General features: G+C 38.9%; 9 protein-coding genes across 9 annotated transcripts; 5 read left to right on the plus strand and 4 right to left on the minus strand.

The window, feature by feature from the left end:
- Window positions 1–292: 292 nt before the first annotated feature.
- On the minus strand, window positions 293–2,677 carry RSP5 (NEDD4 family E3 ubiquitin-protein ligase; the record flags this gene model as incomplete). The annotated part of the gene is made up of 1 exon (XM_037287125.1): window positions 293–2,677. One exon carries the CDS (start codon window positions 2,675–2,677, stop codon window positions 293–295), a length of 2,385 nt encoding a protein of 794 aa, XP_037143020.1.
- A 1,192-nt stretch (window positions 2,678–3,869) lies between these two features.
- DSE1 (Dse1p) lies at window positions 3,870–5,597 on the plus strand (the record flags this gene model as incomplete). The annotated part of the gene is made up of 1 exon (XM_037287126.1): window positions 3,870–5,597. One exon carries the CDS (start codon window positions 3,870–3,872, stop codon window positions 5,595–5,597), a length of 1,728 nt encoding a protein of 575 aa, XP_037143021.1.
- Window positions 5,598–6,182: 585 nt separating this feature from the next.
- Window positions 6,183–7,721, minus strand: YCK3 (casein kinase YCK3; the record flags this gene model as incomplete). The annotated part of the gene is made up of 1 exon (XM_037287127.1): window positions 6,183–7,721. The coding sequence occupies one exon, from the start codon at window positions 7,719–7,721 to the stop codon at window positions 6,183–6,185; it is 1,539 nt and encodes a 512-aa protein (XP_037143022.1).
- Window positions 7,722–8,029: 308 nt separating this feature from the next.
- On the plus strand, window positions 8,030–9,190 carry EAF3 (Eaf3p; the record flags this gene model as incomplete). Its single annotated transcript, XM_037287128.1, has 1 exon — window positions 8,030–9,190. One exon carries the CDS (start codon window positions 8,030–8,032, stop codon window positions 9,188–9,190), a length of 1,161 nt encoding a protein of 386 aa, XP_037143023.1.
- A 304-nt stretch (window positions 9,191–9,494) lies between these two features.
- Window positions 9,495–12,620, plus strand: SDD4 (Sdd4p; the record flags this gene model as incomplete). Its single annotated transcript, XM_037287129.1, has 1 exon — window positions 9,495–12,620. One exon carries the CDS (start codon window positions 9,495–9,497, stop codon window positions 12,618–12,620), a length of 3,126 nt encoding a protein of 1,041 aa, XP_037143024.1.
- Window positions 12,621–12,946: 326 nt separating this feature from the next.
- AGC1 (citrin) lies at window positions 12,947–15,727 on the plus strand (the record flags this gene model as incomplete). Its single annotated transcript, XM_037287130.1, has 1 exon — window positions 12,947–15,727. One exon carries the CDS (start codon window positions 12,947–12,949, stop codon window positions 15,725–15,727), a length of 2,781 nt encoding a protein of 926 aa, XP_037143025.1.
- A 102-nt stretch (window positions 15,728–15,829) lies between these two features.
- On the minus strand, window positions 15,830–16,930 carry SAE2 (ssDNA endodeoxyribonuclease SAE2; the record flags this gene model as incomplete). The annotated part of the gene is made up of 1 exon (XM_037287131.1): window positions 15,830–16,930. The coding sequence occupies one exon, from the start codon at window positions 16,928–16,930 to the stop codon at window positions 15,830–15,832; it is 1,101 nt and encodes a 366-aa protein (XP_037143026.1).
- A 245-nt stretch (window positions 16,931–17,175) lies between these two features.
- Window positions 17,176–18,000, plus strand: BUD13 (Bud13p; the record flags this gene model as incomplete). Its single annotated transcript, XM_037287132.1, has 1 exon — window positions 17,176–18,000. The coding sequence occupies one exon, from the start codon at window positions 17,176–17,178 to the stop codon at window positions 17,998–18,000; it is 825 nt and encodes a 274-aa protein (XP_037143027.1).
- Window positions 18,001–18,126: 126 nt separating this feature from the next.
- XRN1 (chromatin-binding exonuclease XRN1) lies at window positions 18,127–22,515 on the minus strand (the record flags this gene model as incomplete). The annotated part of the gene is made up of 1 exon (XM_037287133.1): window positions 18,127–22,515. One exon carries the CDS (start codon window positions 22,513–22,515, stop codon window positions 18,127–18,129), a length of 4,389 nt encoding a protein of 1,462 aa, XP_037143028.1.
- Window positions 22,516–22,991: the final 476 nt, after the last annotated feature.

Here is a 22,991-nt window from a genome sequence, read left to right on the forward strand (position 1 = left end):
ACAACTATGATTGGAGTGTTAGCCTTTCATTTTCATTGTAGAAAGAAGCTCAGATTATTAAAAATCGTTTAAAGCTAGAAGCCAGATATATATAATTATAGAATTGCTAGCTGTTTGCATTAAACATTTATAATGCACCTACGAGAGGAACTCAGAAAGTAAAAATGAAAGTTAATTTTATGATTGTATTTCATAAATGAAAGATATAAAATAGAATAGCGTAATTACTGATTTTTGTGGTATTATCCAAGTAAAAGGTGAATGTATCAAAAAGAGAATAAAAAAAAGTTGATCATTCTTGACCGAAACCTATCGTTTCTTCTACAGCCAAAGTTAGTTTTTGTTTCATGTTTTCATAATCATCATACGGTGGCAAATCAACTCTATTGAAACAAGTATGTGATTTCGGTAATTGGGCAATCTCACCTGCTTTTTCAATAGTGAATCTTCTAGGGCCATCAGATCCTTGTAAATCTTTGAACCCGTTAACTGGAATACGAGACGTACCAGTAGTAAACTGCAGTAAACGTGCTCTTTGTTCGTTATCCCATTCAGTGATACATTTCCAGAACCACTTGATTACTTCATCAGACTCCTGGTATCCACGGTAATCGGTATGTTTCTTCCAATCTTCAACATCTATTTCAGCGATACCACCTATTAATAATTCTAATTCGCGCTCGTCGAAAACAGTAACAAGGTCTTCTGGAATTAACTCGTTAAATCCATCCATGAATGCTCTAAATTGTTCCTGTACTCTGTCTACAATTTTCCATTGTGCGAATAGTTCAACATATTCCTTTTTGTTCTCGTCCGTTACTTCTATATTCCTTCCGTCAGGTTTTAAATCGACCGTGAGAAGTTCGCCAAATCTTTCATCGTCTGCACTAAATGTCAGATCGAGAATCCCATCTATACTATTTTCGAGCATCCATTTCAATGAATTGTGAACTTCAGCGTCAACACCTTCCATATCCTGTAATACCACTTTTTTGCGTAACATCATCTTATAAAGTGCACCAACGAAAAATGCATCAAGGAATCTTCTGTGAAACACACCCAAACCAACAACTCTACCTATAAACTTGAAATAATTCAGGTGTTCTGGATTGATACCACTGTTTGGATTTATCTGTATTGTATAATTATCGTGAGCAGAGTACTCAAACAAACAATAGAATGGGTTAAACATCTCATGTGATAACAAAAAGAAAAATTCACGAGAAACACCACCATAATCTAAACCTTCTTCACCATCAAATTTAATCATTAATCGTTTCTTTAAATCTTCTGGTGTTTGTCTCATTATTTCTTGATATGCGTCCTCAAAAATATTCTTTCTACGGACTTTAATGTGACATTGCCCAGGTAAAATTCTCAATGCTGGTTGAGATCTAAAATAGATAACTTTACGCCTAAAATCACGCTTGTATTGTGGAACATTTTGATCTAATGATGATGGCAATCTTGGGTCATCCCAGGTTGTAGTTTTTGTATTATGGTCGACAAAATATACACGGGCAGTATTCGTTAACCTCATTTCCCAACCTGACGGCAAAGGACCCAGTTGGGAGACAGGTTGTTGCTGAATAGTAGTATTGGTTGGTCCATAAGTACGAATATATTGTTGCCTTCTGGGATCTACCCACGTTGTGGTTCTTGTATTATGATCCACAAAATAAGCCCTTCCTTCAGGTGTAAATCTTTGTTCCCAACCTGATGGTAACTCCCCTAGCCCCGAGGTCGTAGCACCAGTAGCGGCAAATGCTGCTGCTGCTGATCCATTTACGGCAGGTGTCTGTGAACTTGTGCTTGTTTGTACCGTGACAGAGGAGTTGTCTGAGGAACCCGTTGGTAGAGTTCTACCTCTATGTTGCTTCCTTTGTAATTCTGTATTGGCACTTAATTGATTGCCACGTTCAGCTTCTGATTGATCCAAGGTGGGGCGTTTCCAAGTAGTTGTCCTTGTATTGTGATCGACATAGTATGTCCGACCGAAGTTATCTGTTCTTCTTTCCCATCCAGGAGGTAAACGACCGTATTGATCTTCGAATGAAGAATACTGCCTTGTAGATGAATTATTACTTGCCGCGTTATTTGATCCGGAAGAGCTACCTGCACCACTTTGTAAAGTATGTTCAACGGCAGCTGCAGTGGGTCTTGGGGTATGAGTTCCAGTACCACGAGATGATGATACAGAGCCTGAAGCTTGTGCAGAAGATGTCGGTGCACTAGGAGCGCTTGAGGTCGAGTCGGTCGAGCGACCAACTTGTTTCGACAATACCGAAATCAATCTTCCACTGACTGCCATTCCATCATTCGACCTCTTCAAATCCCTTGTTATAGTCTCTTCACGACCTCTCGAGCCACCTGTGGTGTCTTCATCAAGATGACCCAAGACATCCCCTATACGTACATTGACTACGCCGAGAAACCCCTGATCCTTCTTTTTAAACTTCTTTTGATCAAATACCTGAATAGTCAATATAGAGTTCTCTGTTACATCGTCAAATTTGAAAGTCTCATTCCAATACGGATTGAGCGTTTTTTTCGCAGCTGAAGTAGATTTTGTCTGGTAACCATCGATTGTCAGTACTGCAAAGGGATCCGGCGATCTGAAAACGTCACGCTTGTACAGCGACTCAGCTGCAACAAGCTTCACTGATATAGATGGCATCTAGGGATGATCAAGTTAAGCAGTGAAAACTCTGTAACGATAAAATGATTTCTCGAGTTTTAATTCGAATCCAAGTTATCTGTGAGCCTATAGCGAAAAACGAAACAAAATAAAACGAAAGTTTGCTCAATAATTTCCACTCTACGTAGTGTTTTGCGTCTTGCAAATTAGCCGATTACTTGTCCTGCTGATCCTAAAACGCACGCAGGTTTCACACCTATTGTACAGATTTTTTCGGAATACGGGAACTTCAAAAGCAACTTAGAAACAGGCTCTCAAATGGAAACAACAGTTGGCCCACGATATCAATATAGCTCTTGCCGCAAGCACTACCCTCACAATCAGACACAAGTGAATTCAATCCACCGTAATATTGCTCAGCTGTACACAGATTACTCATTAGTATTTTGCATTTCCTTCATCTCATACTTCTCAAATTTCAAATTAGCACAGGCCTTCCCCCTGAAATCACTTAATACGCATACATCGCTATCGACGGAGATTTCAAGCGCTGGGCAATGACTGTAATACACGAACACTGGCACTGCATACTTATTCCAATATCTCTGTAGTCCGTTCACTATGTGCTAAGCAGGAATTTTTGCAGTCTTTAACAAGATTAACTCAACAGGAGCGAGAATAGGATTGTGTCCCTTGTGTATCTGAGATAATTAGTCTCATTCTCACAGCAATCATGACAGAGAATGAGTTCACTTCCGAATGTTTTGTACAACGAATAACCTCCCTGCCCGTTGATATAGACGTAAAAGAGGGTCTCTTTTATTATGAGACATTTAGCGTTTAAAGTGATATGACTTTTGTGACACTGACGTCTGCGCTTTTCTTTTTTGTTTTTGTGTCGCGCTGTCATTTTGTTTACAAAACAAAAGATGCCCAGCAACAAGAAACCAGTATGTGTTAATGCAAGAAATGTAAATAATAATAAATGATTATTGCAGTGGCCCTGATATCCAGAGTTCTAGTTTCACACTGAAAAATATTCGGATTACGTCAAAGCTACTCAAGGTACTCATTGACATATGTATCCGTAAACGAGTGGATGGCTGGTTTGTTTGCTGTCTGGTAGGAATGAGATATATAAACGTATAGGATTCTACTAAAATTTCTTTGGTGTTTGTAGCCTTACGAAATCGTCGAGTCACACATAATCAAGGCTTTGCATTAAGCTACAATGAATGACCCAATTATCACTGGATATTATCAACCTGCGAACGTTTTTCGCCAGCCAGCTCTGGTCGTCAAGAAAAGATCTCAAAATAATGATACAGGGAGTATGCTGAACTCGGTGTCAATAGATACAACACAACACCATCGCAAATCCTGGAAAAATGATGTTTCTAGGATCGGATCTCCCCTGCTAAGAAAAGCTTCGGATGATTTCAATGATCATTACACAGCAAAAAAACTGAAATCTGAATATTGGAAGCTAAGCAACAAAAATGGAGCATCGTATCTTCCAACGGATTTATCTATCGTTGGAGATACGATATTAATCTCTAACATGGATAGCAAGAACAATCTAAAACTACATAAATTAAAACAATCGAAAAATGGGCCTTTCAGTGAGCCAACGAAATTACATGAAATACAAAGTGTATCCGTTCCTGGAACCCCTATAATGTCATCATGTCTCTTGCCATCAAAACGCTTTAGTGCAGATTATTTTGAAGGTCATGATCAATTGCTGCTGTGCGGTCATCAAGATGGTGTTGTCGATCTAATCTCAACTTCGATGGAAAGCGGAGATGCTAAGATTGCAAAGAGATATAAGCACGGAAAATTTTTGAAGCACCAAAAGTCATTGCAATCCAATTTAGACAATTGGCTGCAGTCTTTTCCTTCCTTGCCAGTGCGCAAAATCAAACCATGGAACGATACTGGTTATACATCTTTGGTTAATGACTCCCTTTTCATTTACGATCTCAATAGGGCTAAAAAACCACAATATTTACAGAGTTTTCCAGGAATAGAGAGCATGGCTGCTAATGAATTCAATAACCCATACGTTTTGTCACTTTGTGGCTCTCAATTTGGAAATAGTGGCGTTGCATTGCTCGATCTAAGGACTAATGGTTTAAAGGGAAACTTGTACATTCCAGATTGTGAAGATATCGCCGGTGAATCCACTTCATGTAGGACAAAAAACAACACTTCTTATGATTGTACATGGATTGATGAATATCATGTTGCAAATTGTGTTAATGATATTGTGAAGATATGGGATATCAGGTCCACTGGAAGCCAAGCAAAATGTGAAGTTTTGCCAATGAAGGGATGCATCGAATCGCTTAACTACAGCATAAAGTCAAAGACTATGTATACCAGCGATGATCAGGGAAATATAATGTCATGGGATCTGACCAGACTTAATAACATGAAAAAGGCTACATCAGCGCAAGGTTTCAATTCAATTTCAATTCAAGATACTCAAGAATTGTTACACGATGTTAGTCAATGTGGGAATATTATAATAAATGGTTCAAGTTTCCAGAAACAGTATTCTAAAAACACTGTGCGGGGATCAATATTTCTGGATACAACTCTTGATGGGTCCTTAATTACGTTAGATGCACAGGAGTTAGGTCTTCATCAAGTTTGTCATATTGAATGTGATGTTACAAATTTGAATGAGAAGAACGATCAGGTGGTGCTATCAGCAGACACCTATGAAGATGCTAATAAACTCCAAGAGGATTCAGATGTTACTTTATTAGGACATGATCTCTCTTCGCTTTCAAATCAATCCGATTGTTCGTCCTCTCATACGCTTCATTCGATAGAAGCCTATGAGAATGCCAATGTTGAAAAAAATATGAAGCACGATCCACACTCTAACATCATCTATTCTTTAAATGATCTCGGTTTGAGTGGATCAACGATATATCGAGAAACTATTTGAATGCTTTGATTATGAATACGGAAAGAAAGGGGGAGTTCATGAAAATTAATTGTTGATGATGATAATGATACCATCAAATGTTTTGTCTTTAGTTTATTTTATATTAAAAAATAACTTACATAGCAATTGAAATTTGTCAATATGTTCAATAATGTTTCTATCGAAAGTTGTAGGGAATGGAATGCTGCTGAAAATAATTGCGAAAGGTGAAAAAATCAGGAAGGCAAAATATGACTTATAAGAAAAGTGGTAGATCTTTATGCAATTAGTGAAATCAGAAAGATAATTTTATAGTACATTATCAATATCAGCGTGTATCAGAAAATATTTTTAGTTTCCAAAAATAAAATTCCTGATTTCAAGAATGAAAAGATAGCACGTTATTATAATGATGAGAGACACTTTGACAGTACATTAAAGTAGAGTATCAAAGCAGTTAAAAACAAACCAGGACTATAAGCAGGACATGACTTTGATTCCAATATTTGCGCACTGCGCACACGATCTACGTGCAGGAGAGAATATGATATAAAGTTGAGACAAATATCAACATGCAGAATTTTAATTGTTTTCAAAGCTAGCTAGCTAGCACCAACAACAGCAAAACTTTGAAAAAAATCCTTTGTTTGCATTGGAATCTTGATCAGCACTTGACGATCTTTGATTGAATTGTTTGCCCCTATGTTGACTTGGTTGATTCTGCTGCTGCTGCCAGTTATAGTATGGAGCATTATTTTCGTCAAGATTACTTCCAGTACCAGTCCTATAATCATTGTTGTTGCCTGCCGAATTTGGATCTCCAACAGTAGGTTTCAAAATGCGGTTACCCATTGAATCATACGTTCTACGATTGACAGGTTGGTTTGGTACTTGTTTACCATCAAAAGATGCATTGTTATTGATAAATTTCAATTTTTGCTTTGCATAATTCAATGAATTATGATGATTGGACTGTTGATTTGTTCTTGAGTTGATATTTCCCGGAGTATTGGTCCCTGTGTTGTTATTAGTATCGTTGTTACCATTATCATTATTCCTTCGATTGGCATTGCCGTAGCCATGCAAATTGGCTCGTTTGTTTATCAAAATATCCCAGCCTTTACCACTATTCAGATCCATCCAATCGTAGTGTCCATCATCTTTCATACCTAACCGATTCAAAATGTCGTCCATCAATGAAATCAAATAGTCGTAATCAGGATCCTCATCAAATCTTAAGGACCTGGAATATTTCAAATATGTCGCAAATTGAGGAGGAATAAACTCTGTAAGTAAATCATCAGGATTTAACTTTTGTTTGGTCAATCCAATCTTCTCATATTTTAATTTATTATTTGGTGCTTTAAGTCCCTGCCAAGGCAGAGATCCTCTTAAAAAATAAAAGAAAACATGGCCCAAAGATTCCAAATCATCCCTTCGTGATTGTTCCCGGCCGAAATGTGTATTAATAGACATATATCTTGCTGTACCGCTTAAAGATTTCCTCTCGCGGTAAGGAATATGTTGCTTTGTTCTTGGATCCCGATACTGTTTAGCCATACCGAAATCTACCATATAAATTAAATTTGGATCCCCATTTGCAGAAACAGCAACAGATTTTGTAAGTATATTACCACTTGAATTTCTTTGATATTCACTGATCAAAAAGTTATCAGGCTTGATATCTCGATATATGAGATCGTGGTCGTGAATAGTTCTCACTCTATCAATCATCTGCTTCGCAACCAAACATGTTGTTTTAACGGAGAATCTTCTGCCACACCATTCAAATAAATCTTCCAAAGAGGGGCCTAATAAATCCAGGATTAACACATTGTGCATCCCCTCTTGTCCAAAGTAGTACGCATGTGGTATACCACGACATCCATTGAGAATTCTATAAGCTCTAAATTCATCTCTGAGCTGAGGAGCATCCGATCGACGCGGTTCAAATTTTATAGCGACAGGCTCCACCTCGGCTGGATCTGCAGAGCTGCCATCCCCGACATTATCTTTACCACCATTGTTGTAATTGGCATTCAAAATATTTTCTCCCTCAAAAATGACACCGAAAGAGCCCTCACCAATTTTCGCTCCTATCGCGTAGTGAATCCCCACTATATGCTGATTGGAACGTTGAGACATATCGACCGCTGCAATAACTTAAGCAAAGCAATCTCTTGAAAATGGAACGGTAAATTCTCCTGTAGCAAAGGTGCAAAAAAAAGAGCGGATACGTTATCGTTAACTCGCAAGATTACCTCAAATCTCCAACCACCAACGTATCGACAAGTAGCACCTTGCAAAAATCCTTCAGATGTTTTTCACTGGATCTGTTTCTATCGGGTCTCAATACCTGCAAGTTTTTTTTCAACTTTATGTTACATCTTTCTTTTCGACTTGTGTACTTTCAGCACAAGTCGTCCACGACGAGTTAAGCACGATATGAAAAGATGTTAAACGTTAGTATCATAAGAACTGATCAAATACACAGCACTGAGAGCATGTTCGCAGTCGGTAAGAAATGTCTGGCATACCATGGTCCGATGTTGTATGAAGCCAATATCCTACGGGCTTGGGATCCTGAAATGCGCACTGTGACGTTGACGGTAAATGGTCAATTGAAGACGTTGAGTCAACCAGAATACGGTGAAGAATTTGACGCGGTACCGGCATCCATAGAAAACGAGCCATGCTATTTTGTACACTATCAAGGTTGGAAGGCTACGTGGGATGAGTGGATTGGGCTTGATAGGATTAATGAGTACAATGAAGAGAATATAAAATTGAAGACGGAGCTGACAGAGCAAGCCAGAAGGGCAAAAAAGCAGAAACAACAAGAACAGCAACGTAAGAAAAAAGGCAGCTCCGTTAGTAATGCCAGCATTGAGAGTGTTAACGGTAATTCGGGCTCTGGAACCGGCTTGGGGAATAACAAGAAGGGCAAACATGATTCGGGAAATACCGCAACCAAGAAAAGCAGTGGATCCAATATCGGCTCCAATGCGATTGCTGGTGATGAAAGGCGAATGCAAAGCAATGGTACGGGATCAGCAGGAGCTACTTCGAATGTTTCCCGTATTGTGCTACGTATGCCCGTAAGGCTTAAATCACTTCTTGTTGATGATTGGGAGTTTGTTACTAAGAATAAAAAGATATGCCAACTGCCATCACCTACGATGACAGTGGATCAAGTCATAGCCTCTTACGAGTCCGCAAGATCCGATGAACTGGAATCGCCCGCATTGCAATCCCAGTTGACGGAATACTGCAGTGGGTTAAACCTTTATTTCGAACATAGTCTGCCGGTGCTGCTTCTGTATCGATTTGAAAGGTTACAATACGACGAGATCCTGAAGAAAGAGAAATTTCAAAACAAGCTTCTAGCGTCAATTTACGGTCCAATACATCTTCTGCGATTACTGAGCATACTCCCAGAACTCATGAGCACCACTACGATGGATTCCCAGAGTTGTCAACTGATAGTCCAGCAAACTGAAAACTTTCTGGACTGGCTCGTGGTGCATATCGATCAGCTCTTCGATACCAGCAGCAAGATGGAGTATTACGTAAATACATCAAGTCAATATGAAGGAGTAGCACTGGGAATGTAGTCTGCGTTGATATAAGACAAAGTATATGTACAGGCCTATAGGTATTTATTTTTTTGTACCGCACACCACTTTTAGCAAGTCGCGAAGGCATTATGAAAATTTCAATTGGGGGGACTAATCAACCGTATACAAAATATAGAAAATTATGGTATAGAGGACCTTTACTGCTTGCGAAAATATCAAATTAACTGTAAAATTGACGGGGAGTATTTCCAACACGTCCGTTGCAAGGTTTGTTCGGTTTCTTAGCTATTCGATACTCCGCTGTCATATATATTAGCAAATCAAACGAGTGCCCGCCGATATGAAAAAAAGCACTGATGATATTTCAATGGATGTGACATCTCTTTCAGACATTACTTCAAAAACAATATCGACCAACGAAGATGGTAGGTTCAAATGTCCGTTTCCGAACTGTAACAAGTCCTTTACTAGACAGGAACATCTGTCACGTCATAAACTGAACCACTGGCCCAAAGAGATATTTAGATGTTCGTACATCTATCCAGATACAGGATTAGCATGCAACAGAACTTTTGTTAGGAAGGATCTCCTGTCTCGACATGAAAAGAGACATGAAAAACAAGGCGGCAGACTTTCGAACCATCATTCAGCGCCAGCGACTCTGGTTGCCAATGGGGAAGATAATCAATTTTTAAACGCTGCAACTTCAAGAACAGGCACTTTGTACTCAGTTTCGAATATTACATCAGAGGAAAAACAAATTGAATTGCCCCTAAATAATACTACTGCCGAAACGCAACAATCGTCAGAAACATTAGAAAATGCAATTTTAGACTACAGAGTAACTGCTGAGCAGCAGCCTAGTATCGGTGATCATTCTGGAAGTGAAAGTGTTAACAGGCTATTCAGCTGGTTGTTTGAAGCTAATTATTCGCAACCACAACTCGGAGGTCAGTATCACAGCATCAACAAAAACAATTCTGCAGGCTCACAATTGTTAAATAAAAGCGGAGCTACCTCTCATAGCAGCCCAGTTGATCTTGCTGGAAATACACAGAGCTCATTGTTCCACGGCATCGAGGACATTGGCGGGAAACAAAAAGAATCTTCAAAGGCAACCAGTCCTGTCGTGCTGCAAAAGACCTCAGACGAAACTTCTAAACAGTTTTCTCAGCCCCAGCACTTGTATGAATCCAATGTCACGTCTTTACCATCTAATCAAATGCAAGACCTTTTTTCCTTAGAGATGTTGAACAATGATCCGTTAGATGCTCTTATGCAGGAACTCTCAGCGCCATCAATGGAGTCCCAAAATAGCACTGGTCTTGAGAAAACATCCATGTCGCACTCAAGAGTCTCAACAAGGGCAGAGGATAAATGCAAAGATAGCCACCGTGCTAATATAAAGGACAATTTCGAAGTTCAAAAATCAAACATTTTGGAATTACAGGAAAATAGTCCTGATACCAAGAAAAAGTTCGAAAGTTCAGGCAATTCAGCATCAAAAACTTCGAAAAATTACAAAAAAAAAATACGATCAACTATGATGCCCTCCTTTTTTCATCCTGATCCAAAATCCAAATATGCCATTTCTGGGCAAAAATGTGAAGATTTATATCAGCTCGTTCCGGATCTTCGTGAAATCCCAATAGAAAATTTACAGAGAAGTTTACTTTCTTTTTGGTTTAATTTTCACCCCCAGTATGGATTGCTGCACAAGCCTTCATTTCATGTCGATCAGCAACCTGCCATTTTAGTCTTGGCACTAATAATGATAGGCGCAAGTTTCTTGGGAAGTGAATCTCGAAAGACCACAAGTGACGTCATATGTATTCCGCTGAGATGGATTATTTTTTCGAACGAAGATTTTCAACCACCTTCAAAAACTTACATCATACAGAGTTTACTATTGCTAGAATGCTATGAAAAAGCGAGTACTAATAGGTACCTTCATGAGAGATCATATTTGCATCATGGAACAACAATACAACTACTTAGAAGAACGCCCTCATTAGGAGGACATCCACTCCGTTTGAAGCCAGAGGAAAGACCAGATGGAATTCAGGATCCCCAAGAAGTTTACCGGCTTTGGATCGATTGCGAGATGCTGAAAAGAGTAGCACTGTATGCATTTTACATGGATACAACACATGCCGCAGTCTTTGGTTATGCAAATCTGTTTATCAATTGTAGTCAAGTTCAATTGATGTTACCTTGCTCGGATATTGTTTGGGAATCTTATGATTTGAGTTACGAGAAATTATTGGATCATGGATTTGGCAAAGAGCGTATGACATTTTTATCAGGTTTGAAAGAATTGCTAAGCGAGGTGATAGAAACTTTGCAAAGAGCAGCAAAACATCAACCTCAGCTTGGCGCCACGGATGTCACCATCAAGTCATGGGATATCAAGAGCGTCCTTGGAAGGAAAGTGTTACTGGCAGGAGTAATTTCTACGATGTTTCAATGCCAGGAGACTAACGTTGATCTATTCGCTTCAATGTCCAGGGGATCATTTGGCGACGAAGATCACCCTAACAGATCTTTGCAAGATATACTTTCATTTACCATTAATTATTGGCTTTTCAAAGTTCAAAAAAGCTACCAGGATCCCGATCATTGTTTCATAGAATCTGTCGACTCTGCCGAAGACAGTATAGAACCAACAAAGGGCGCTGATGTTACTTTGGATCATACCAATATTCTTGGTTTAGACGGTAGAGCGCGCTGTAAAATACCAGAATACTATATGGCTCAGATCATGCTAAGAATCTTTCATCACGACTACTACATTTTCGGCGGTGCGCCCTGGAGAATGAATGTGAAGACCGGAGAGGAAGAATACGCTCTTGCCTCAAAGCATATTCTTCAATTCGCGTCCGATTCCAGTGTCGGCGATGTCGCTCTTGTGTATAGTTATCAATTTTTGTTCGAGATGTTTGTCGACGAAGATACCCTACAAGTCAATGCAGATTCCTATAGTCCAAATTCCGACTATATTATTACACGTCCAAATACGTTAGCATTGCTTACGCTGCTAATATGGACATGCAGCTTTGTCTTATATGGGTCGGAAGTGACTCTTTGGAATAATAAGCAGCATGAGTCTGTCGATAGTATTTCTACAGTGGACGGTACGATCTACACCAAGGAAAATGAGCTTCTCAAGCAAACGTACATCCCTAAAGAATCCTTTGAAAATCATCTAATAAGAATGTACTCTTTTTTGAGGATCAAGCCATCTTCCGATGTTGTCACCTACCATAACAGCATAAGAGAGAAGGCCGCTCTTCTCAAAAGCATCGGGGGCAGAAACAACCTCTGTGGCATGATGAAGCACATGCGGAATATCTTTGCACAAAGCTATTGGGATTTGGGTCGCGAGTTTTCCAAATTGTTTGATAACTGCTTCGAAAGATCGTTGGGCAAAGCATCCCCAACTTGTATAAATATGTATAAAGTATAACAGGTTACTTAACAGGACCACACAACACATTCATCTATTAGATGGCCTTTTATCTAATATGTCTTCATTTAATTACATATTGACATATTCACGTGAAGGTCCAATGAGCGGGCGAGATCTTTTCTATCAAAATAATACCACCAAATAAATTCATATCATAATATTTTTTATAAGATCACATTTGGACATACACCACTGAAGTTGTTATCAGGGATTGAGAATTTTATAGAATTTTCGAGGTTTCCAGGTAGTATTGGGTACATTTGTTATAGCTTTTAATCACTATTAGGAATGAAACCTGAGCAATAACCAGTTACAGACAAAAAATGGAACAAGTAAACTCGCTCAACGGGAAGAAAATCCAGCAGCTCGAAATTTTTACAAAGTTTGCCAGTGCTCTCGTTGAAGAACAGCAAAAGCTACAGGATCCGTATTGTTACATTAGCAATGATAAGGAAGAGCTAGCGGCAGGTGGACCTTCTCAAAGGGCTTTAGTAGAAAGAATACAAGAAAAACATAAGGAGGATGAAATGGATTCGGCGCAACTGATTTTAAGGTACGATGACTTCGTAAACTTAATCACAAGCTCTAAAAGACTTTATTCGAAGTTTACGGACCACTCATTCAATTTGAATCAGATATCGCAAAATGCCTTCGGCTGTATCTTCTTCGCGATTGACGAGAATAATAAAGGATACTTGACGTTGAATGACTGGTTTCATTTCAATAATTTGCTAGAGAACGATAATTACCACCTTATAATTCTTTATGAATTTTTCAGAAAGTTTGATGTGGAAAGAATAAAAGCAAAGAAGGAAAAAGTCATAGAATGGGCAAAGCGTAGATCGTTACCTTCAGCAGGACTGAGCGCAGATGATATTCGAGTCAAATCGATCAATTACGATAATAAATTTTTAAGTTTTGATGACCTTTTTCTCAACCTGAAGCAGTTCAAAGAGACTATCAATCTCTTGCATGAATCTGTCCAGGATGAATTTGCCAAGAAAAACAATTTATTTTTGGATTGGAATACTCTTAAATTTTTAAAGTTTTATGAGTGCTCTCCGTATGGTAATAAAGAAGGACCGCATTTGAGTTTGAATTCGATAGTAACAATCCTTCAAAATGACCTCAAGAATGAAAAATTGTTTTTAGGGTTTGATAAGCTTTCCCATATTGATCCATGCAGAAACTGCTTCACTTTGAGTAAAAACCAATTGGTTTATCTTCTGAAGCTTTTCTACTCGCATAGAATCCCAGCTGACGTTTTCGAATCGTTGAATCTCACAAATACAAATTTAATAAAATCTCATAATAACTCCATCGCATTCAATGTTTTCAAAGACATATTCTATTTGTTCCAAAATTTTGATTTGCTAAATCAAGCTTTGATAAAGAATGCGACGATGAATGATTATTCAGAACGTGATTTAAGAGAAGGGGTCATTAGCAAATCCGATTTTATGTCAATATTGAACACACAGTACAATAGGGTAAACAATATAAACGAATTTTCCCCATCACAAATCAACCTTCTCTTCTCCATCGTTGGCAATGCAAAGGAGAATAACAAGATTCAAAAACTAAGAATGCATCACCAAGACTCCCGCATAGAGGACTTTATACAAAATGAATATGCTCACGGAATCAGTGGTCATGAAAAGAGGTTGGAGTCCTTCAATAGCAACTATCAGGAACTTGCTGCGGGGTTTGATCAAGATTGCTCGGTAAAAAATTCACCATCATACACGTCTAATGGTGTCTTCAGCTTTCTTTCCAGCAAACAAGATAATTCTCAAGTGACTTATAATTTGACTACAGAGGACTTTATGAAAATCTTGAATCCTAATTATTTAAACGATTTGGTTCATCAGATGGAACTTCACCGAATTCAGCAAGCGTCACTATACACCAACTACTACTTCTATCCGATCTTCGATTCTATTTATAATTTCTCTTTGGGTTCTATTGCGGGATGCATTGGAGCCACAGTGGTTTATCCAATAGATTTAGTGAAAACGAGACTTCAAACCCAAAGATCTGTTACTCAGTATAAGAATTCCATCGACTGTTTTGTCAAGATTTTCTCAAGAGAAGGTATCCGGGGCCTGTACTCGGGGCTGGGACCGCAACTGATGGGTGTCGCACCAGAGAAAGCTATCAAATTGACAGTGAATGATTATATGAGAAAAACCTTGGGTGATAAGAGTGGCAAGCTAAGTCTTACACAAGAAATTGCTTCAGGTGCGTCTGCAGGTGCATGTCAAGTCGTGTTCACCAATCCCTTGGAAATTGTCAAAATTCGACTTCAAGTGAGATCTGAATATGTCACCGAGAACATCGGGAAGTCGCAGGAGACTGCTTTTGAAATTGTCAAGAAATTGGGATTTACTGGATTATACAGAGGTATATGTGCCTGCCTAATGAGAGATGTTCCTTTTTCAGCTATATATTTTCCAACTTACGCTCACATAAAGCGAGACATCTTCAACTTTGATCCTCAGGATGATACAAAGAGAAGCCGTCTTAAAACGTGGGAACTATTGTTGGCGGGTGGACTTGCAGGAATGCCGAGTGCCTTCTTAACAACTCCCTTCGATGTGATCAAAACCAGATTACAAGTAGATCCTCGTAAGGGTGAAACTCCTTATGGGGGGATATTGCACGCAGCAAAGACAATATTAAAAGAGGAGAGTTTTCGAAGTTTTTTCAAAGGTGGAGCTGCCCGTGTCCTGAGAAGCTCTCCCCAGTTTGGTTTCACATTGGCAGCTTATGAGCTATTTAAGGGATTACTTCCACTTCCAGATGACAGAAACATTGAATCTTTGGAGGCAGATGATGAGATCCCTACGGTCACGAATTCATTTACATCATTTTTTAGTGACCTAAGCCTTTCATCGCATCCGACCTCGTATATGCCAACACAACCGGAGTTTTTCAGCCCGATTGTCGATCCATACAGCACCAATTACCTGAATTATTACTATAAGAGTTGTCAAGTGGCGAAGTTATTTATTGACCTGGATAATAACTTCTCAAAATTCGATTTTAGGGTGTATTCAAAGTTCCATGACTATCTGAAAAGAATTGGTTCCTCCAAGAATTAATAGACCTGTAAATATACTATTTATTTTTTTATTTCCCTCAATATACCTATTTATTTATCTACTTTATTCCACTAATGATTAAAACACGAAACAGTTCTCGATTCATTTTCTTGTAAAAATTTCAAGTTCTTCCTCATTCCACTCAATTGCGCCGTCGTCAACAAGTTGATTTAGATGATCGCTCTTAAAAATATATCCCCTTTCATATGTAGGAATGTTGGTACATGTTGCTTCAATAAATCTCTCTCTTGTCTTTCGGAATATAATTTCCTGCGATTTTTGCTTATCATCAAATCTTTCTTGGGTGGTGGGAAAATCTAGCCTTCCGTAACCAGGGGGAGAGTTAGACCTTTCTCTTAAATTATCGAACTTGTAGCTATCACCTTCATCTAACATGTAGTGTCCGTTGATTATTCCTTTTGCTTTCGGTATGCCATCGAGATCAGGCGGCAGACCTGCTTTAGCATAAAACTTCTGCAGTTTAACTGTTTTGAACTTCTTTCGTCCTCTTGTCCCTAAATTTGCGTTTTCGTTTCTTTTGAAGTCTTCTAATATCCAAGCTCTCTTATTCAATGGATGTTTATTGAAGCTAATGTGCTCAATAAACTCTCTCTTCGGTACTTCTGAATCTATATTCTTATCCTTTACTGAGGTGCTGGAACCCGCCAAACAGTGATTGTTGCAATTGGTATTATTTTCATTTAGCAAATTTTGATAATGGTCAAACTTTGGACCAGCTGTTAATGTTATAGCATTGCCCTTGTTGTTTAGGTTCTTGCCCATGCATAATTTGACTGAATCTTCCAAAGGCTGCGATTCCTTTAGAGGAGAACTGAGGTCAGTTTTTTTAAATGCCTCTTGACTGCTTGCAATTTGCAAAATCTGTTGCTCATTATAAGGTTTTCGTGGTGACTTCTCTCTTGCTTTATTATCGAACTGCGTCAAGATATAATCCTGAGAATCCCAATAGTCACTCTCCCCCACAATTGTTTCTTGGAACTCGACGTTCTCCTTGTTCTCAAAAGTCGCATTCTTTTGTGAGGATTTCTGACCAGCACAGTTCCTGTTTACGGGATTCTTTTTTGTATTCGATTGTAATTCATCTACTTTTAACTCTATCAATCGCGTAATATCTCTTTGAACAGCAATCAGGCCATTTAGATCCAGTTCCAGCAAGGAATTTAAATTGGATCGCAGTTTCATAGAATTGGCAATTTTAGTATGTGATTAAACCTGCTAATTGCTGTTTCTCTTTATACATATCCACCATTCAGCAGATTGATATTGACCGTGAAATTATTACGCGATGAGAAGAAAGAGCCTGCATGAGTAAATACTAAAAGCCTTGGGAGCACTTGAAAGAAAATCGAGAAAAATAGTGATATCAACTCGTGGAACCGTAGCTCAGATTTATGGACTAGTTTATATTGTTCAAACAATATCTCTGGATGTCACTGCATAGCTATTTAAATGACGTTTATGGACCAGGAACTCAAGAGAAGAAAAGGAAGAAGAAGGACAAGAATAAAAACTCAAAGAAAGAGAGTAAAAGCTATTTAAACATAACAGAGAGTGCGCAAACCATATTCCCCAACAGTACCGCTGAAGCTAGTTATGGAATTAAAAATAAGAAGAAAGGCGACAAGAATATCTGGAAAAACCTAGATACTAATGAAGTTGTGACCGAAAATCAGGGTATACAAAACCTCCCTACTGAGGGTCAGCTCTCTTCAGGTGCATATGCTGGCTTGCAGTCCGCTGAAGACATCGATAAGCAAATCAAAAGAAAAGAATTGCTGGATGGAAAGATGAGCTCTCGTCAATATGAGGGATCCACGACTGTATTTAGAGATGAGAAGGGTAGGAAGGTTAACGATTATGGTAATTATATGAAAAAGGAAATACGAGATGAAGAGCTGCGGGAAGCTGTGAAGAGGCAGGAAATTGTACAATTGAACATGGGTGAATTACAGCTTTATATGAAGAACGGTTCCAAATCACAGCCAACGCAAGATACGAAGAAGAAACAGTTGGAATTTGAAGACCCTGCTTCTATGTTCGATCCAAAATCGAATACGAGGAATGTGAAAATGTCTGCTTTGGGTAGGCGGCTTTATGAAAAGCTATATCCGATGAATAGGTTCGAAATTACTCCAGGCTGGAGGTGGGATGGAGTTGACAGATCTAACGGGTTTGAAAAGAAATGGTTCGCTAAGCAAAACGAGCTTGTTGAAAAAAAGGTTCAGGGTTACACATTACAGGAGGATTACTGATATATAGACTAACATACCTAAATATTCAAAGAATATCGATTCAGTCATGCACAATTTCCAAATCTATTACATGGGTTTTTAAGTTCACTTTTGTAATTTTGGTTTTATTTGCCAGTAAATTGTATTCTAATCAATTCTAGGTTTTTGCTGGGCAGTAGCTCTGCTCCCTTGTCTTCCATTTTTTTTGCCATTGCTCGTCGCTTCAGGTTTTTTGTTTCTACTAGCTCTCTTTTCAATCGCACTATTCAACACGACGTTCAAATTCTTTGAATTCGCATCATTATCTGCTGCTGATTGTGGTGGCTGCGAATGACTAATTTGAGGAAGTTGGCCATTGAATGGACGTGGCAACTGCACATCTGCTCCAGGGAGAGGTATCCCAGCTGGATGTAATATTCCAGGCGGTAGATGATAAGGAAGACCAGATGGCGCTGGAACACTTGCAACTTCAGACTGGAATTGCATGTTCTGTGGCAAATAACCGCTAGGAACATATTGATTCAAAACAGAGTGGTAGATATTATTTGCAACAGAAGTTGTTCTCTGGTCTGTCTCATGGATGAATTCAGAAGAATCAACTGGATTTGAGCCTATCCCGCCCGCTGTTTGCCTAGAATCTTCTGAGTTCAAAACTTCCCTCTTTTCATCCTTTTTGGCAGTTTGTGTATTATCTGCCTTTTTGATATGGTTGAGTAAATCATGAGCTCTGTTTTTCTTTGCTGCGCGTGCTCCTGACTTGTCCAGATTGGATTTAGCCTTTTGTTGTGCAGAGCGTTCTTTGTAAGTCTGCTTCGAAGCCTTTGAATGATAGATAAATTGTCTATTTGTTATGTTCAACAGAAATGAGGCATCTAGGCCAATACCTCGATTAGATCTCAAGCGTCCTCCAAAATTGTTTCCCGCTACTATCTCATGATCAAAAAGAACCTGAATTGATAAGTTTGTACCAAGTGTTGTGTATCCAACAACAGTTCCTTTGGAAAATAAAGGAATTTTACCAGAGTCCTGAATATAAACGACACGATCTCCTAGTTCAAATCTTTGGGTACGCAACAGAGTGAATGATTTTTTAGGATCCAACACAGCTTTACAAGGGACCTTAGCTAGTTGCTTCCTCTCGGTTTCATCGGGATGCCCGCTGTGCTTTTGAACGTGATCCTCAACGGCTTGAATCGAAACTTTGGTGAGTGAGTCACTTTCTAAAGAAACCGTGACAAATTTTTCAGTCACAGATTTCAGCCAGTTTGTAACATTAGGCAAAATATCAGCAGCCTTCTGTGTAGGCAATTCAGGAAACAACTCTTGTATAGTGGGCATATTTGAACGATTTGCGGATAACCTTTTAAAGAAATCAGGAAACAATCTTTTGTACTCCTCTAACAGTTGTATAGCCAAGGTTGAATATTCCCAACCCTTGGGGTTTCTTCTAGCATATCCTAATACTTTTTCATGACGACCTTCGAACTTGATTGGAACACCAACGTTAATATTTTTGCCAGATTGATTTGCCACTAAAAATCGAGATGTTATCTTTGACAAAAAAAGAGGGTGCAAATTGAGCTTCTTTGCAACAACAAATGATGGGAAGTACTTCACCATCGATCTGTCCATCGCGGCCCTCTCCTTACCAATGATGGGTTCAGATCTCCTAGACTTTTTGTGTACAGTTAATTTCAACCTTGTATCACTACTATAACCATCGATAATGGCTTCTTCTCCATATGCATAATCTCCAAGGAAAATCACATGAGAGCTCTCCGGAAACTCTTCTTCAATAGACACAGGTTCTCGCTCAACATATCTTTCGTCCACGTTAGCAACTTCTTCAACCATGAGTTGCAGTGGGTAATGCTCCGGTTCCGAAGCGAACGCTTTAACATACGCACCTTGTGGCGTCCTTATTAGATCAGTGACTGGGAGAACTGCGACGATGATAGTAACTTCTTTTAGTGATGTTGCTTTCGCCGAGGAATACTTTCTCACCATGGAAGCTGCCAATGTGGAAAACTCTCTTTTTTCACTGTCATTCAATTGTCTAGAGAATGGTTTTGAACTTTTATCAGATATTTCCTTGGCATGTGAGCGATCCCTGATGGAAACTAACTTAGATTCTCTGAGAAATGGCCATCTAGTATAGACAACGTTTCCTAAGTATCTTTCCGCTAACTCATCCAACCCCAAGTCTCTCGCCTTGTAAACATCATCAATAGTCAATACCATTGATTGCTGCTTCGAAGGTTGCTGGAAGACTCTGGTTTCATTGTAAAGTAATTCACTTGTAAAAGTAACTGTGCGTAATGAAGGAAAACCAGCAAGCATATCAGCCCCTACCTTTGATTTGGCCAACAACCCGTAACGAAATTGGGATTGCTTGAAATCAGGCCTAACAAATTCCCTTTCAACGCAGTGATTATGTTCGATGTCAGAAAAGATACCGCTTAGTGGGCATTTGTAAACTTCATCGACTTGGGGATTATATGTGAAAATAAGATCACTCCCACGACTATTTCTACTTTTTTCTTCCGGTGTTAATCTTGGCAGATATGGCTCCATTGCTTCAATCAATCTATCCTGGTCAACGAAAGATATTAAAACAACAGCTTCCCAATCAGCCGTTTTACCGTTTTTATCCAGTTGAACTTCTCTTGGATAAAAATCTTTGATTGGAGATTTCTCATCATACATAAGCGGCCTGAAAACACTAGGAATGAGTTCTTTCGAGCGTTCTGGTAGAACTGCCATTAGCTGTTGGAATGGGGTAAAAGGTTTACCCTTTTCGAACTCAATCAATTGATCTAATCCTTTTTCGAGATCAGAGATACGTGGGGCATAATGGTAATGATAGTACCAACCCCATGATGCACAGCCTCTGTAGTAGTAATATAGCACCCATTGCAAGCCTTCAACATAATTACCTGTTAAGTCAGCCAATTTCTCGGAGTCATTTATACTAAAACCGAACTTATCCCTATAATAGTTATCTTTCCATTGAACAAACCTTTCATTATAGGTCTCTTTTTCCGTATCAAGCTCCTCTTGATCTTCAACGAGGACAGCCTGTTGGTACATCTTTAAGGTTTTCCTTACAGATCTTTGACGCTCGTCACACTCTTGTTCGGTTTCATGAGGATTTATGGCGTCAACATCCAACTTCAAAGAATATTTATCCGTGGAACGGGAATGCGTTACAAACAACCCTAATTGGAATGCAAATTCTTTTAAAAAATCTAAATTGTCTTTTATGCGATCGTCATCTATCAATAGAGTTGGGATATCGTCTTCCGAGAGATTAGGCGAACATTTTTGGGACATAACTTTCGTAATCCAAGGTTTGACCAGGCCAACAATTTTCTTTTGCTGCTTTAACAAAATTTTTTTGCCAGTTCTTGCCCTTTGTTTTTCACCTTCTAATGAAATGTTTTCTAGTTGCTGGTTGAACCAATCTACGTCAACATCTGAACGTTCAAAATTCATCAGTTCGAATTGCGACAAGTATTGTAACCAAACTTTTAATCTTCCCAAATTAATGTGACCATTATCGTTAATATATCCGTCTAAATGTTGCAATGCCTCTTTAAAAGTTTGTAATATTACAGGGAATGCACCTTTGTTAAGATGCAAGTCCGGTAAATTGGGTAGAAAGTCATTACCTATAACAAACATAACGAGGATAAAATCATCTAAAATGCGTTCAAAATTGTACTCGAATTTCAGCTCATCAGCGATCTCTTCAAATTCCAATTGCATGTACTCCCTTAGTAATGAAAGGTGCAATAGATAGAAATTTTGATTTTCAAGAGAAGCCTGAGTGCTCGATCTTCGACCAAACACAACCTCTTCTCTCAAGAGAGCAAAATGAGGGGCATGTACGGACAATCCTAACATGATCAAATCTGCATCTAACCCGTAAATACAGTGTCTTGTGTTAGGATCGAAACTATCATCGGCTCTTAATCCTCTGATGAAATCCATGATCTTATGCTCACCTTCACCGGGAACCTCATGGCCTGAGAAGATTATTTTAACCTCCCTCCACTTGGAATCGTTCGTTATCTTATCATGTATAAAATATTGCAAATGTTTGGTTAGCTTTGCCATAAACTCCGTTCCAGGCGTAATGGCATTTGAATCAAAGGGTTCGCCCTTTGGAATCTCGTCACCGTTGGCAATCGCCTTCTCTAGAGCCTTTTCTGCATCCATTGCAGTTCTAAATCTACGTGCTCTCTGTTGATTCATCTTCGCTCTTGGAGCAACCCCGTCGATTGCCATATAAAATATCTGCTTGGGTTTAATCGTATGAAATAAATGATCAATGTAAGCAAATATTTTGGCAAATACTTCCTCCTCTGACATCCTTCTCGTAACATCATCGCTGTTTCCGTGCGTACATGTATGCAGAATTGAATTCATATCCAGATACAAGTTATCAAACTCAGGGATGTGATTCCCCTCGATTAACTGAAGAATCAAAGGCCATCTCTCAGAGATATATCTGAAGAATTTTGGAATACCCATCGTCTCCTCAACAGAACAAACTTTTTATATACTACGACCACTCCAAAGTAAAAACAGAACTAACCCGCTTTCCACGTCTTTTTATGCCTGAATCCAATTGAAAAAAAAAATCCAAGCCAATTATTGACCTACTACTAACTTCTTCGATCAGCTTCGTAAACTTAACGAAGCAATTGTTAGCCTCCCTTTCTCAGGAACCGTTCCAATATATGGGTCTTTCAATTTCATATATTTCCATGCGAGCTGGCGAAAGAATAAACTTTCAACTGGTATGCAAGAATTTTGTGAGGGTAACGATATGAATAATTTGTACTGGTTTCAGTACAAAGAGATATCCTGATATGTTGAAGCTAAAAAGCATTGATACTATAGGCGTTGGACGGTTATCCGAGGCCTTGGATAAACCCAGATTAAATGTATCAGTTGCGCAAAAGACTAGCAGTTTCACTAGTTCGTAGAGTTGATCGTAGTCACTT

The sequence above is a fragment of the Zygotorulaspora mrakii genome, chromosome 2 (genome assembly GCF_013402915.1).
Source record: "Zygotorulaspora mrakii chromosome 2, complete sequence".
Lineage (NCBI taxonomy): Eukaryota > Fungi > Ascomycota > Saccharomycetes > Saccharomycetales > Saccharomycetaceae > Zygotorulaspora > Zygotorulaspora mrakii.